Genomic DNA, 15,678 nt, shown 5'->3' with positions numbered 1-15,678 from the left:
TCCAGTCGGGATGCTCTCGATGGTGCAGCTGTAGAACCTTTTGAGTATCGAGGACCCATGCCAAATCTTTTCAGTCTCCTAAGGGGGAATGGGTTTTGTCGTGCCCGCTTCACAACTGTCATGGTGTGCTTGGACCATGCTAGTTTGTTGGTGATGTGGACACCAAGGAACTTGAAGCTCTCAACCTGCTCCACTGCAGCCCTGTCGATGAGAATGGGGGCGTGCTCGGTCCTCCTTTTCCTGTAGTCCACAATCATCTCCTTTGTCTTGATCACGTTGAGGGAGAGGTTGTTGTCCTGGCACCACACGGCCAGGTCTCTGACCTCCTCCCTATAGGCTGTCTCGTTGTTGTCGGTGATCAGGCCTACCACTGTTGTGTCATCGGCAAATTTAATGATGGTGTTGGAGTCGTGCCCGGCAGTGCAGTCATGAGTGAACTGAGAGTATAGGAGGGGGCTGAGCACGCACCCCTGAGGGGCCTCTGTGTTGAGGATCAGCGTGGCGGGTGTGTTGTTACCTACCCTTACCACCTGGGGGTGGACCGTCAGGACCGTCCCAGGGTCCTTAGCTTAGTGATGAGCTTTGAGGGCACTATGGTGTTGAACGCTGAGCTGTAGTCAATGAATAGCATTCTCATATAGGTGTTCCTTTTGTCCAGGTGGGAAAGGACAGTGTGGACTGCGTTATCTGTGGATCTGTTGGGGCGGTATGCAAATTGGATTGAGTCTAGGGTTTCTGAGATGATGGTGTTGATGTGAGCCATGACCAGACTTTCAAATCACTTCATGGCTACAGACGTGAGTGCTACATGTTGGTAGTCATTTAGGAAGGTTACCTTAGTGGTGTTGGGCACAGGCACTATGGTGGTCTGCTTGAAACATGTTGGTATTACAGACTCGGACAGGGAGAGGTTGAAAATGTCAGTGAAGACACTTGCTAGTTGGTCAGCGCATGCTCACAGTACATGTCCTGGTAATCCGTCTGGCCCTGCTGCCTTGTGAATGTTGACCTGTCTAATGGTCTTAGTCACATCGGCTGCGGAGAGCGTGATCACACAGTTGTCCGGAAGAGCCGGTGCTCTCACGCATGGTTCAGTGTTGCTTGCTTCAAAGCGAGCATTGAAGGCATTTAGCATAGAAGGCAGGTAGGCTCTGGGCAGCCTTCCTGTCTTCCGGTACAGCTGGTGCTCCCATGCATGTTTCAGTGTTATTTGCCTCGAAGTGAGCATAGAAGTAGTCTAGCTGGTCCGGTAGGCTCGTTTCAATGGGCTGCTTTCGGCTGTGTTTCCCTTTGTAATGGTTTGCAGGCCTTGCCAAGTCCGATGAGTGTCGAGACAATGCAGTATGATTCGATCTTAGTTCTGTATTGACGCTTTGCCTGTTTGATGGTTCGTCGGAGGGCATAGCAGGATTTCTTATAAGCTTCAAGCTTCCAGGCTTCCCGCTCCTTGAAAGCGGCAGCTCTAGCCTTTAGCTCAGTGCGGATGCTGCCTGTAATCCATGGCTTCTGGTTGGGGTATGCACATATGGTCACTGTGGGGACGGCGTCATTGATGCACTTATTGATGAAGCCAATGATAGATGTAGTGTACTCCTGAATGTCATTGGAGGAATCCTGGAACATATTCCAGTCTGTGCTACCAAAACAGTCCTGTAGCTTAGCATCTGCTTCATCTGACCACTTTTTTATCGATCTAGTCACTGGTGCTTCTTGCTTAATTTTTGCTTGTAAGCAGGAATCAGGAGGATATAATTATGGTCAGATATGCCAAATGGAGGGCAAGGGAGAGCTTGGTATGCATCTCTGTGTGTGGAGTATAGGTGGTCCAGAGTTCTTTTCCCTCTGGTTGCACATTTAACATGTTGATAGAAATTAGGTAAAACTAATTTAAGTTTCCCTGCATTAAAGTCCCCGGCTACTAGGAGCGCCACCTCTGGGTGAGCGTTTTCTTGTTTGCTTATGGCGGAATACAGCTCATTTAATACTATCTTAGTGCCAGCCTCTGACTGTGGTGGTATGTAAACAGCTGCAAAGAATATAGATGAAAGCTCTCTCGGTAGGTAGTGTGGTCTGCAGCTTATCATGCAATAGCTCGAGACTTCCTTAGATATAGTGCAACAGCTGTCCTACGAGACGCCGCTGTTCTATCCTGCCGGTACATCGTATAACCAGCCAGCTGTATGTTGATATTGTCGTCGTTCAGCCACGACTCCGTGAAGCATAAGATGTTACAGTTTTTAATGTCCCATTGGGAGTTTAATCTTCCCAATAACTCGTCCATTTTATTGTCCAAAGATTGCATGTTTGCGAGCAGAATTGAGGGGAGTGGGGGTTTATTCGATCACCTCCTACTCCTCAGAAGGCAGCCCGCCCTCTGGCCTCTCTTTCGCCGCCTCCTCTTCACGCAGATCACTGGGGTCGGGGCCTGTTCCCGAGGGAGTCGTATATCCTCCGCCTCGGGCTCGTCACATTTGTATAAAAGGATTACGCTAGTCTGTGGTGAGTAATTGCAGTCCTGATGTCTAGAAGTTATTTTCGGTCATAAGAGAAGGTAGTGGCAACATTAAGTACAAAAACAGTTAAAAAACAAGTTACAAACAACACAGATAAACAAACAAACTAAAAAACACAATTGGTTGGGGGTACGTAAAACGTCTGCCTTTTTCTCTGGCGCCATTTTACATATATGTCGGCTCAATTGGAAATCACCTTTAAAATGTCAAGCTCGCTATAATGCGGATCTTCCACATAGGATCACCACACATTCACACTATTCAAATATCCTATTTCAACTTTCCTCTGCTTTGGAATACCACCCCCAGAATATAACGCGCACAGCATCCTAGACTCTTTATTGACCACCGAGGCAGGACTCTGTGCAAACTCTATTACTTTTAGGCAGAGCATCCATCAAAACAAACTAAAGAGGGCAATCAATGTTCATACTGTATTCTTCCTCCCACAGAGTAAAAAAGTAGGACAAAGGTGCATCTGTTTCCATAGAAACCAGGACCAGATAGGCATTATTACCTAAAAATGTGACCATCCTATCTTGTAACTTTGTCTAGGTGAAATGCATTGGCAATACAATTGCATTGTACAAAAAAGATTTGAGTTGGATTTCCTCACTTTTTGTAATTGTGACTATCTACCATCATCACTGTGACACTTCCAATACATATCTTTTTTTGCTTTACTTGGGTTAGTAGAACATATATTTTGCATTGTTTAGTTGGCATTCATGATGTTGCAAAATACAAAATAAGTATCAAGATAAATAAATAGTTAACAATGAACATCAGTTTATTCTGGCATTTTTGGGCTAGTATGTTTCTGAACTTCCATTAGCAGGTAGACACTCATTTAAACTAGATGATAATTGAAAGCGAACTCTTATACCTGAAGATGTGACCCAGTGATGGACCCCTTCTGATCCTAATCTTAGCTGACAGCTTGGAATTGGATTGGGGCTGCAGCCTCCGCTATCCTGTTGGTTCTCTCTCTGTGAGACTGTGTATGGTCTGTATATTTCATTGTGTTTTATATGCTTTAGAACCTCTGTGTCACCAGCTCTATCAGCTAGTGACCAAGCCAGGCCCGTTAGTAGTCATTTCCCGTAGTCAAATTACCTAGTGGCCTCATGGGTGGAATGTTATTCATGTTTTTCATAATTTCATAATTAATACACATTATAAAAATAAAAAAAACTGTCAAAAATCTGGTGTTTCCATGTAAAACTTTAAAAATATATATTTTTCAGTCTTCTGTGATGTATACGTTTAATATTGGGATGCAAACTCAAAATGGAACACATTTCAACTCTATATCTGACATTGTACAGGTGTATTTTTGTTTTAGGCGCGTAATCATGTGTGTGAGGTGTATACTTTTCAGTGATGTAAAGTACTTAAATAAAAATACTTTAAAGTACTACTTAAGTCGTTTTTTTAGGTATCTGTACTTTACTTTTACTTTACTTTATATTTGACAACTTTTACTTCACTACATTCTTAAAGAAAATAATGTACTTTTTACTCCATACATTTTCCATGACACCCAAAAGTACTTGTTACATCTTGAATACTCAGGCAGGACAGCAATATGGTCCAATTCACACACGTATCAATATAATGTGTTGTCATCCCTATTGCCTCTGATCTGGCGGACTCACTAAATACAAATACTGCATTTGTAAATTATGTCTGAGTATTGGAGTATGCCTCTGTCTGTCCGTAAATAAAAACAATTGTGCCGTCTGGTTTGCATAATATATAAGGAATTTGATCTATGTCATTTCCTTTTACTTTAGTATGATAATTGAGTACTTTCCCACCACTGATACTTAAGTACATTTAAAACAAGATACTTTTAAACTTTTACTCAAGTAGTATTTTACTTGGTGACTTTCACTTTTACTTGAGTCATTTTCTATTAAGGTATATTTACTTTTACTCAAGTATGACAATTGAGTACTTTTCCCACCACTGATACTTTTGTTTCAAAGTAGATTTGTTTAAGACTACCAAGAAACCCTGTGTGACCCTGATTCAACCCACTGCAGTAAAAGGTTGGAGCTCTCAAGGGCATGGGACTGTGGCAGCAACAACAGCGTCAGCACAACTCCCCCTCGTATTGCCCTCTGAGAATACAAGTAAATCTGTTGCTGTAGTAGCTAGCTAAGTCCTGGTACGACCTCTGTGTGTGCACACTGAACTGTAGTGTGCTGGAAACCCCATTAAGTGGCTTTGTCACCAGATATTGGTCATGACCTTTAGCTAGGTCACATCCTATAGCTGGCTATACTTCCATTCATCTTTCCTTGATTCCTTGCAGCGTCCTCTCCTTCTCAAACCATATGGGAGGAGAAGATCCAAGGTCCCTCCCTTGCAACTTGTCTTCCAATGCATTTTGAGAAGGAGGTGAGGAGGGAATCAACAAAAGATGAATTGGGAGGGTACAAGCCACTGTGTTGTGATAAATGCACCTCCCTCTCAGTGAAGTAGTAGCCTCGCACTGGGCACAGACATCAGCTCAACGTCTAGTTTTGATTTACATTGGGTTGCGTAATGTGAATTCATCCTACAATCAACTAAATCAATTCCTAATGTCATTGGATTTAAGTTAAAAGTTGTGTGAAAAAAGACAAAATCCCCTTAGGTTGATGGCTTTTTGCAAATCCAATCAGATTTCCACATTGATTCAACGTCACCAAATTTGGGGTGTTGAAATCACGTGGAAACAACATTGATTCAACCAGTTTTTGCCCGGTGGGCTCTCCCTCCCACCCCCTGCCTCCTTCCGTCACTCACAGAAGTAGTAGCTTCTCTCTCCCTCACTCAGATAAGTAGTAGCTTCTCTCTCCCTCACTCAGAGAAGTAGTAGCTTCTCTCTCCCTCACTCAGAGAAGTAGTAGCTTCTCTCTCCCTCACTCAGAGAAGTAGTAGCTTCTCTCTCCCTCACTCAGAGAAGTAGTAGCTTCTCTCTCACTCAGTGTATGGACATTTAGACAAGCCAGATTCACGATGAGAAACAACATCTCATGTTGCATATGATTCACCATAAGAAACGTGTCATGTTGCATATGATTCACCATGAGAAACAACGTCTCATGTTGCATGACTGCTTTTCCTCTTTTTCTACTTCTGCTTGCTGACAAATTGCACTCCATAGCTATATCTAAATATTATACCATCTCCAATTAACCGTTGTCTATCTATCTATGCAAATGTTAAGGACTATAATCCAATAAAAGATGAATTATACTCGTACATTATTGGACATTAATCCCCTTTATAGAAGTTGACAGCATCGGAATGAATAACGAGCTGTATGTCCTATCAAATGAAATTGCCAGACCACAAAAACTCTTCCAACAGAACAATATTTGAGTTTGCAACACAGATTAAATCAATCTATTGTTCAATCAAATATAGCTCTATTTTACCTAATCAGGAGGCTAGACTCAATCTAAATATGCTTTAGAAGCCAAAAAAACAATATCCATTCATTGGCAATTATCCCCTAGCCTTCTCTGCCTGGGAGTAAATAAGACCTAGAGAGCTGTAGGAAAGCTCCAGAAGTAAATAAGACCTAGAGAGCTGTAGGAAAGCTCCAGAAGTAAATAAGACCTAGAGAGCTGTAGGAAAGCTCCAGAAGTAAATTAAAATTAGAGGGATCTACAGGAAAGCTCCAGAAGTAAATTAGAATTAGAGAGCTGCAGGAAAGCTCCAGAAGCTCATCACAGGAGTTAATAGGTCTGTGTCTGCCCATGATGGGCTTTTTTGTATGCTCTGGCAGGTACCGTCCTGGAGAGTGCCTGGGGGAAAGGCTTAGAGAGCTACCCAGCTGAGGACACACTAGTTTGGCAGGAGGAGCGGCAGGGACTCAACTCTGGATGGAGGCGGTTATGTGGAGGTGGTGGTGGCATTGGCAATCAACGTCCATCACTACATTTAGCCATGCAATGCACCTGTGGAGTTTGTGAGAGAGTGGATGGTGTGAGAAAGGTTGCTGTATTCAGGGCAAGCCAAAATGTGTGTTTAATTTATAATGTAGCCTGTCAAAAATAAAGATGACTGGCAGGCAAAACTAACACTAAGCATACATCTATTGGTTCAAAGTACCAAATCCTATAGACAGATAAGCCAAATAATGCCAAACCCTATTGTGCTTGTCATTCAGTCATAAACTAAAATGTAATGTTTTATGATGTGATGGTAATCTCCAAGTGTTTTCGGAAAACGGGTTAAAATCCAAGTAGAAAACAGATTAAAATCCAAGTATTGTTGAATAAGTATACAGCCAATACCAGTTTATGGTTCCTGAAAAAAGAGAGAAAGGTATTTCTGTTGATATAAGTTTTTTTTCAAGAAAAACATACTTTTTTCTAATAAGAAATTCCAAAAGCGCCTGTAGTGGCAAAGCCACATGGCCATGGGCTATGAACTGAAGGAAAAAGGCAGGCCAACATGCACTGAGTGAACAGAACATTAAGAACATCTTCCTAATATTGAGTTACACCCCCTTTTGCCCTCAGAACAGCCTCAATTCGTTGAGTCATGGACTCTACAAGGTGTATAAAACACAGGGATGCTGGCCCATGTTGTCTCCAATGGTTCCTACGGTTATGTCAAGTTGGCTGGATGTCCTTTGTATGGTGGAACATTCTTGATGCACACGAAAAACTGTTGAGCATGAAAAACCCAGCAGCGTTGCAGTTCTTGACACACTCAAGCCGGTGCGCCTGGCACCTACTACCATACCCCGTTCACTTAAATATTTTGTCTTGACCATTCACTGAATGACACACATACACAATCCATGTCTCAATTGTCTCAAGGCTTGAAAATCCTTCTTTAACCCATATCATCTCCTTCATCTACACTGATTGAAGTGGATTTAACAAGTGACTTCAAAAAGGAATCATAGCTTTCACCTGGATTCACCTGGTCAGTCTATGTCATGGAAAGAGCCTAATGGTTTGTGTAGTCAGTGTAAATCAAGTAGAATATAAAATCAGGACAGGCCGGAATCCAAACGACTAGCCTGAAATGTTCTCTATTCAGTTCATATAAATTCAGCCCAACATATGGGACAAGTTGAACTACCCTAGCCGACATGTGAGGGAAAGGTTGACAAAGCACTTTCAGGTATCCTTTTTGTTTGTCTTAATTTGAAGCATTGTTGGAGATAATTACATAAAACATATCCTAGACCAGTGTAGGATACTGCTCAGGGGCAACTCAGACATAAAACATATCCTAGACCAGTGTAGGATACTGCTCAGGGGCAACTCAGACATAAAACATATCCTAGACCAGTGTAGGATACTGCTCAGGGGCAACTCAGACATAAAACATATCCTAGACCAGTGTAGGATACTGCTCAGGGGCAACTCAGACATAAAACATATCCTAGACCAGTGTAGGATACTGCTCAGGGGCAACTCAGACATAAAACATATCCTAGACCAGTGTAGGATACTGCTCAGGGGCAACTCAGACATAAAACATATCCTAGACCAGTGTAGGATACTGCTCAGGGGCAACTCAGACATAAAACATATCCTAGACCAGTGTAGACTACTGCTCAGGGGCAACTCAGACATAAAACATATCCTAGACCAGTGTAGGATACTGCTCAGGGGCAACTCAGACATAAAACATATCCTAGACCAGTGTAGGACTACTGCTCAGGGGCAACTCAGACATAAAACATATCCTAGACCAGTGTAGGATACTGCTCAGGGGCAACTCAGACATAAAACATATCCTAGACCAGTGTAGACTCCTGCTCAGGGGCAACTCAGACATAAAACATATCCTAGACCAGTGTAGGATACTGCTCAGGGGCAACTCAGACATAAAACATATCCTAGACCAGTGTAGACTACTGCTCAGGGGCAACTCAGACATAAAACATATCCTAGACCAGTGTAGGATACTGCTCAGGGGCAACTCAGACATAAAACATATCCTAGACCAGTGTAGGACTACTGCTCAGGGGCAACTCAGACATAAAACATATCCTAGACCAGTGTAGGATACTGCTCAGGGGCAACTCAGACATAAAACATATCCTAGACCAGTGTAGGACTACTGCTCAGGGGCAACTCAGACATAAAACATATCCTAGACCAGTGTAGGATACTGCTCAGGGGCAACTCAGACATAAAACATATCCTAGACCAGTGTAGGATACTGCTCAGGGGCAACTCAGACATAAAACATATCCTAGACCAGTGTAGACTACTGCTCAGGGGCAACTCAGACATAAAACAGATCCTAGACCAGTGTAGGATACTGCTCAGGGGCAACTCAGACATAAAACATATCCTAGACCAGTGTAGGATACTGCTCAGGGGCAACTCAGACATAAAACAGATCCTAGACCAGTGTAGGATACTGCTCAGGGGCAACTCAGACATAAAACATATCCTAGACCAGTGTAGGATACTGCTCAGGGGCAACTCAGACATAAAACATATCCTAGACCAGTGTAGGATACTGCTCAGGGGCAACTCAGACATAAAACATATCCTAGACCAGTGTAGGATACTGCTCAGGGGCAACTCAGACATAAAACATATCCTAGACCAGTGTAGGATACTGCTCAGGGGCAACTCAGACATAAAACATATCCTAGACCAGTGTAGGATACTGCTCAGGGGCAACTCAGACATAAAACATATCCTAGACCAGTGTAGGATACTGCTCAGGGGCAACTCAGACATAAAACATATCCTAGACCAGTGTAGGACTACTGCTCAGGGGCAACTCAGACATAAAACATATCCTAGACCAGTGTAGACTACTGCTCAGGGGCAACTCAGACATAAAACAGATCCTAGACCAGTGTAGGATACTGCTCAGGGGCCAGGGGCAACTCAGAAATAACAATAGAGCAAATAGATTGTTTTTTCTGTTTGTCTCCTTTTTGTCCTCGTGTTAATTGAATTCTTGTAATTATTATTTTGTAAGGTTGAGGAGAACCCTCTCTGGGTCGCCCCCCCCCCCCCCCCCAGCACAATTATGTTTAATAACTTTGTTGTTTGTACATCTGTTGTTTTCCTTTTATGCTATGTACAAATAAATAAATAAATAGATACCTAATGAATACAATACAAAAATAAACACCAGGAAGAGATGCTGTCGTGTTCATCTGCCTCCACTCTCTCTCGTTCTCCAGGGTTCTGGCGGCTTTTGACAGCGGGAGTGGGAGCAGTACCCAGGATGATAAAGAATGAGAATTCCAGAGACGACAGAAGAGAGAGTGTAAGTCCATTTTAGTATCTCTATACTGTTGTGTGTTTTCCCCTCAGTTCATCCATTTCAACTATCATCCTAATGTTGTCCCCCAAACATTCTATGACAATAGCATTTGAAGGCTTGCTAGAATCTAATTGTCTTAAACTTTTGGTGCCAATTCACATTGTAAAACTCAAACAAAGACGTCTGAACTCTTTTGCTTTATTGATCTAATTCCATCCTTATGACCAGATAGAGAAAAGCTCAGTCATCCAACCATAATGGTTCTGGATCTATTCAAAGGTTGCAGACAGCACGGTTCTGTAAGACTACCTATTCATTAATCCATACAAAGCTATTTCACCCCCTCATCTAATGAGTGGAAGAGCTGTTTATTGCACTGAGAGAGAGAGAGAGAGAGAGAGAGAGAGAGAGAGAGAGAGAGAGAGAGAGAGAGAGAGAGAGAGAGAGAGAGAGAGAGAGAGAGAGAGAGAGAGAGAGTAAAATGGCTGAGGTATGACTCAGAGGCTTGAAGGTCAGAGGTAAACAGACTGCTAAACTCCCGCCAGCATGTTTGTCTCTGATTCTCAAACTCTCCCAGAGCCAACGTGATAGGGGGCGCAAGTGTCACACTCTTAGGCTGCGTTTAGACAGGAAGTCAACATTTTTTCTTCCACTAATTGGTCTTTTGACCAATCACATCAGATCTTTTCACATCAGATCTTTTTCAGAGCTGATCTGATTGGTCAAAAGAAAAAAATATCAGAATCAGGCTGCCTGTGTTAACGCAGCCATAGTCCCCTCACTAGGTCTGTTCCCGTCCAATCCACCGTCGGTCCAGAACTGCATCACCCAGGACGTTGGTGCACTCTCCCGTCAGTGGTTATTTTGAATGCCACTAAATGAGGGCAAAAGGCACCCAGAGCAAAGGCTATGCATATACTTCGAAATGCGACCGCATAAAGTGCTCAGCAATTAAGATATCCACAAATGTCTTTCTGTCCTGGGGAAAGCAGGGATGGTAGAGAATGGTAGGTCATTCAACGTGTCAAGTTCTGTGGCGAATCTCAAAGTCAAGCATTCTTAGGGAACCACAGGGTCATGTTTGGTGACCCGTTTGCTGGTAATTGCATCGGAAAGTTGATTGCTTTGCAGTGCTTTAATTGCTGGCTTTAAAAAAAAGCTATATTCAATCAAAACCAGTATCAAGGATTAATATGGTGCTGTTAGACTGGTTGCATTGATAGTGTTCTGATTAGTTGATTTACACAATGTTAACATATTCATTTCTAACCCAGACTCTAGTAACTGTGCATAGTGTTGGTTTAGCCAAGCTCTAGGAATGCCTGAATACCAGTTTTGATTGAATATTCTGGATACTGAAGGCCGTTTCCTCACTAGTACTGTTCTAAGCTACTGCCCATTACCTCTTTCCAGACATTGCTGCATGCTGAAATGAAAAGGGCACTGAGTGTATTTTTTTTATAAATAAAGCCGAAGGGTAATGCTTCTGACAGTTTTCACACTGTGAGAGCATGTTGCTCAGAGTCCGCCTGTCAATATAATATCCATACCTCCTCTCCCACACCCACCTCGCATTACCTGACCTCACAACAATATCACACTGCCTCCCAGTGTTCTGTGCCACTGATGGACGGCAAGTACACACTCATATGCACACACGCACCAGGTGCTCTGTGATGCTGGAATGTAGGATAGAGGGACGAGGCTACATTGTTTGATTAGATCAGATCAAGGAGATGGAGAATGTAATTAAATGAACTGCAGATTAGACATGAATATCCCTATTGGTTATGATGAAATAAGCAAGGTGAACAGGGTGATGAAAGGGCTTCATGAACATCTTTATGAAAGAAAGCATCTTAACTACCTTCCCATAAGTCTAGTGGTGGGATTTATATACTGTACATGGCTGTGTCGCAATACTTACAAATGTTCGTTTTCTCTTTATACTGTAAATGGCTGTGTCTCAATACTTACAAATGTTCGTTTTCTCTTTATACTGTAAATGGCTGTGTCTCAATACTCACAAATGTTATTGTTTTCTCTTATGTCCTTGATGACTGCTCATAAGTGATGGACTGGATGAATATCCCAAAATATCAAATAATGTGCTCTATAAAGTCTTTATTCTTTACAAGAAAGGGGATGGTGAATCCCTGTAAATATAGTCAATCATCAATGAATGAAAGGCCCTCAGCAAATAGTATGTCTAATGGCATGTCCCATTCCTTATGGGTGAATTTTAACCATGTTGCTTTTACAATAATAATGTAATCTATAACCAGTCAAATGCACTATGATGGCCTATATGATTTTTGTTCAGTGCAACTCAGTGCAACTCCCATACGGACTCTAAAGAGACGAAGGACGAGAGCCATCCGTCCTCCGAAACACGACCCTGCCAAGCCGCACTGCTTCTTGACACACTGCTCACTTAACCTGGAAGCCAGCTGCACCAATGTGTCGGAAGGAAACACATACAACTGGCGACCGAAGTCAGCGTACATGCGCCCGGCCTGCCACAAGGAGTCGCTAGAGCGCGATGGGACATAGATATCCCGGCCAGCCAAACCCTCCCCTAACCCGGATGACGCTGGGCCGATTGTGCGCCGCCTCATGGGTCACCCGGGTTGGCTGCTAAACAGCCTGGGATCTGTAGTGACGCCTCAAGCACTGCGATGCTTTGCCACTCGGGAGGCCCTGTGTGTGTCAATGTTCAAGTGAGTTTGTCTGTATGTATGTGGGTGTCACTATAGGAACGAGAAACGATGTGTGTGTGAGTCTGTGTATGGGTCAAATCAAATCGACTTTTATTGGTCACATACACATGGTTAGCAGATGTTAATACGAGTGTAGCGAAATGCTTGTGCTTCTAGTTCCGACCATGCAGTAATATCTAACAGGTAATCTAACATTCCACAACAACTACCTAATACGCACAAACCTAAAGGGACGGAATGGAATAAGAAAATGGTGTGTGTGTGTGTGTGGGGGGGGGGGGGGGGGGTGCATGTGTCACTGCTGGGGTGATTTGAAGTGTCGATTTGACAGTCAGCTCAATGGGAAGTGTCTGGGAAGGCTGGCGGTACAGACTGTGTAATTGTACGAGACCCAGCGAATCACAGCAGACATCTGCTGAAGTGCCACAAAGCAGGAAGTGTACTGTATACACATTTGCACACACACACCATCTTGGCTGACGACACACACACACACACACACACACACACAATTAGCAGTGCAACAAATGTTTTTGCAAAATATCCCCTCCAATATATTCTAACACATTCTGACATTTCACCCCCAACTGTAAGAAACAACTTGTACATAGTGAAATACGACAAACAGGCTGCATTTACATTGGTCTTTTGACGAATCAGATCAGCTCTGAAAAAGATTGAAGGTGAAAAGATCTGATGTGATTTGGTCGAAAGGCAAATTAGTTGAGAAAATATCAGAATTGAGCTGCCTGTGTAAATGCAGCCATATAAGTAAGCACCCACCAATGACCCACTTCCAAGCTCCAATAAATATCACCTAGCTGGAAGCGACAATTAGGGAGAGTTAGCTGGCTCTTACTGACGATAAACACACATAGAGGAACAGGTGCATCGTTAGGTTATATGGGCTAGGGTGCATTTGACTGGTTAGAAATGACATGATTATTCCCTCATCATCAAACAATTGCCAACACGATATTGTAATTTAAAATAAGTATTGTTATGAGAACAACAAGGATGCTTAGAACAGAGTGACATCATTGGATTTCTTACACAAGAGATGTTGTTTATCTTATAGCCTGTAGATAATCTGTTGTGTAATATCTTTCAGTGTGTAACAGGCTAGTCATAACGAATTCAATGGCTCCAGACTAATTGCTAAAATCAGTGCGGGTGACCCCAAGGGACGCCAGTGCAAACACATTCTCAAAAGCATGCCATATGTAAACAGTGCATCCTGATAAGGATGTTAATAACAAACCATTTAGTAAATATTTTCTTAACTCTATTTCTTGAACTGCATTGTTGGTGAAGGGCTTGTCAGTCAGCATTTCACAGTCAGCTCTACACCTGTTGTATTCGGCGCATGTGACAATTTTTGTTGTTGATTTGATTTATATTCAAGCATAATCGCTCGTTCTGTAAAAGTGCGAAGGATGTTTCTATAGCCAATAATTGGTTGTTAAATCAATGAGTACACTGTACAATTATGTCAATAGATTGCGTTTGGGAAACAGCGCAATAACGATCCAAGCAATAACACTGGGTCATTACAAAATGGACGCCCCAACAAGAACCACATCTTCCTTTCTTAAAGTATCACCACCATTTGCCCTCACTTGAGGTGAAGCAGTGGAATCACACAAACCAGTTAGGCCGGCCCTTTTCCTCCTCTTTGCAAAGTGACAAGTACAACTGTACAATCAGGGGAAGGGTGATTTAAAAGAATACATCTCTCGAAATGTTATTGTTATATGAGGTGTGACACATTTGGTATGGAGGGCGAAAGGAAGTAAATACTGTTTAGTTCGGAACCCTAGGGAGATGACTAAGCCTTTCACTATGTGTGGCAGTTATGTAGACTGATGATTGAAGCGTTATCATCCAGGGAATTGGTTGATGAATGAGCTGGAAATGACTTTGTTCCCCTCTTAGTCAACTTGACTTTTGATTCATAATTAATGATAGAGGGCATGCATACAGTATCTGGCTAATTAAACAACAACAAAAAAATCTATTCTGACCTACATGATACCTGTTTTGCAGGGAAATTAATTATGTCAAAGATATGAAAAGAAACAAATCATTTCAGAATTAAATGACAGGGTGTATTTAAAAAAAAAACAAATCTTCATATTTTAACTATTTTTCCCACAGTGCAGGTTTCCTGCTGTACATGTCTGATTGAATCTGTCCCTATGAGTCTCACAGACCTTGTATAGCAAGCAATGCTGCTATATTAGGAGCTTCAAGTGAACGTACCTTGTGTGTTTCTCACGACCTCCATGCAGCGTCTGTAATTGGGAAATGTGTTGCATCCCAAACATGCACATGATCTCATTTGCAGCTGAGACACAAGGCCATTGTTTTTGTTCAGTTTCAATCTACTGAGGGTCAGGGTGAGTTGTGCATCATCACACAGCCCTACCAGGGGAAGGAGATTAACTCACATGAGTATGGCTTCTCGGAGGACATTTTCCTTTTCCATCTTTCAAAATCTATCTGTGTCTCTCAGTCGCATTCCCTTTCAGTAACGGGCTTGTTTTTGCGCAATTGTATTTCTTTCCACTTGTTTCCATGATACTGTGCCTTGCATTGCAAATTACCATTATGAAGAGCCCCCCCCCCCAAAAAAAAGTTCTGTACTATGTAATATTACTTATGGTTTGGAGTTTGAGATTGAGTACTGTTTTTAATTAGGGCGCTTTTTCAGTGACCATGACTAATGTGTTCTCCCTGGCTCCATCACGATTCTATTTGACCCAGGGTTCATTACTATATTTATCCAGCAATGAAACCCAGTGCAGCACTTTGCTGACAGAGAGACCCAACAATTCCATACTTAAAACTGAAATGCCCCCAAGCTCTCTCTACGTATTAAATTAGAAGAGTGAACCTTATTCAGGAATTTAGCAATGCCGTTGGGTCATTCTTCAACTACTGTGGCATTTGAGCATTGCATTTTGATGCATTTTGTAAAAAATAACATTTTTCTAGTTTTTTATTTAATTTAAATGTATTTGGGTACCTCTTTCCATTCTGAATCAACTAAAACGGTAGCTTAATGACTTATTTTGATTTTTTTGACCATTATGATAACATTCATTATGGTACCATCAGTAACACCAAATGATGGTAACACCAATAAGACATTTTAAATAGATCTTCTGAAATGGAATGCACTAATG

At 42.3% G+C, this 15,678-nt stretch overlaps 1 protein-coding gene across 2 annotated transcripts in view; it reads left to right on the top strand.

Moving 5' to 3' along the window:
• The window catches only part of LOC106571288 (3',5'-cyclic-AMP phosphodiesterase 4D), a 383,631-nt gene that overhangs the window by 29,014 nt on the left and 338,939 nt on the right, over window positions 1-15,678 (top strand). For both annotated transcript variants that reach the window (XM_014144187.3, XM_014144196.3), the window contains exon 2: window positions 9,688-9,773. In XM_014144187.3, coding sequence (XP_013999662.1) covers window positions 9,688-9,773 — 86 coding nt within the window. The remainder of the gene's footprint in view (window positions 1-9,687; window positions 9,774-15,678) is intronic.

The sequence above is a fragment of the Salmo salar genome, chromosome 01 (genome assembly GCF_965601325.2).
Source record: "Salmo salar chromosome 01, fSalSal1, whole genome shotgun sequence".
Taxonomy (NCBI): domain Eukaryota; kingdom Metazoa; phylum Chordata; class Actinopteri; order Salmoniformes; family Salmonidae; genus Salmo; species Salmo salar.
This window is presented reverse-complemented; position numbering and strand designations above follow the sequence as displayed.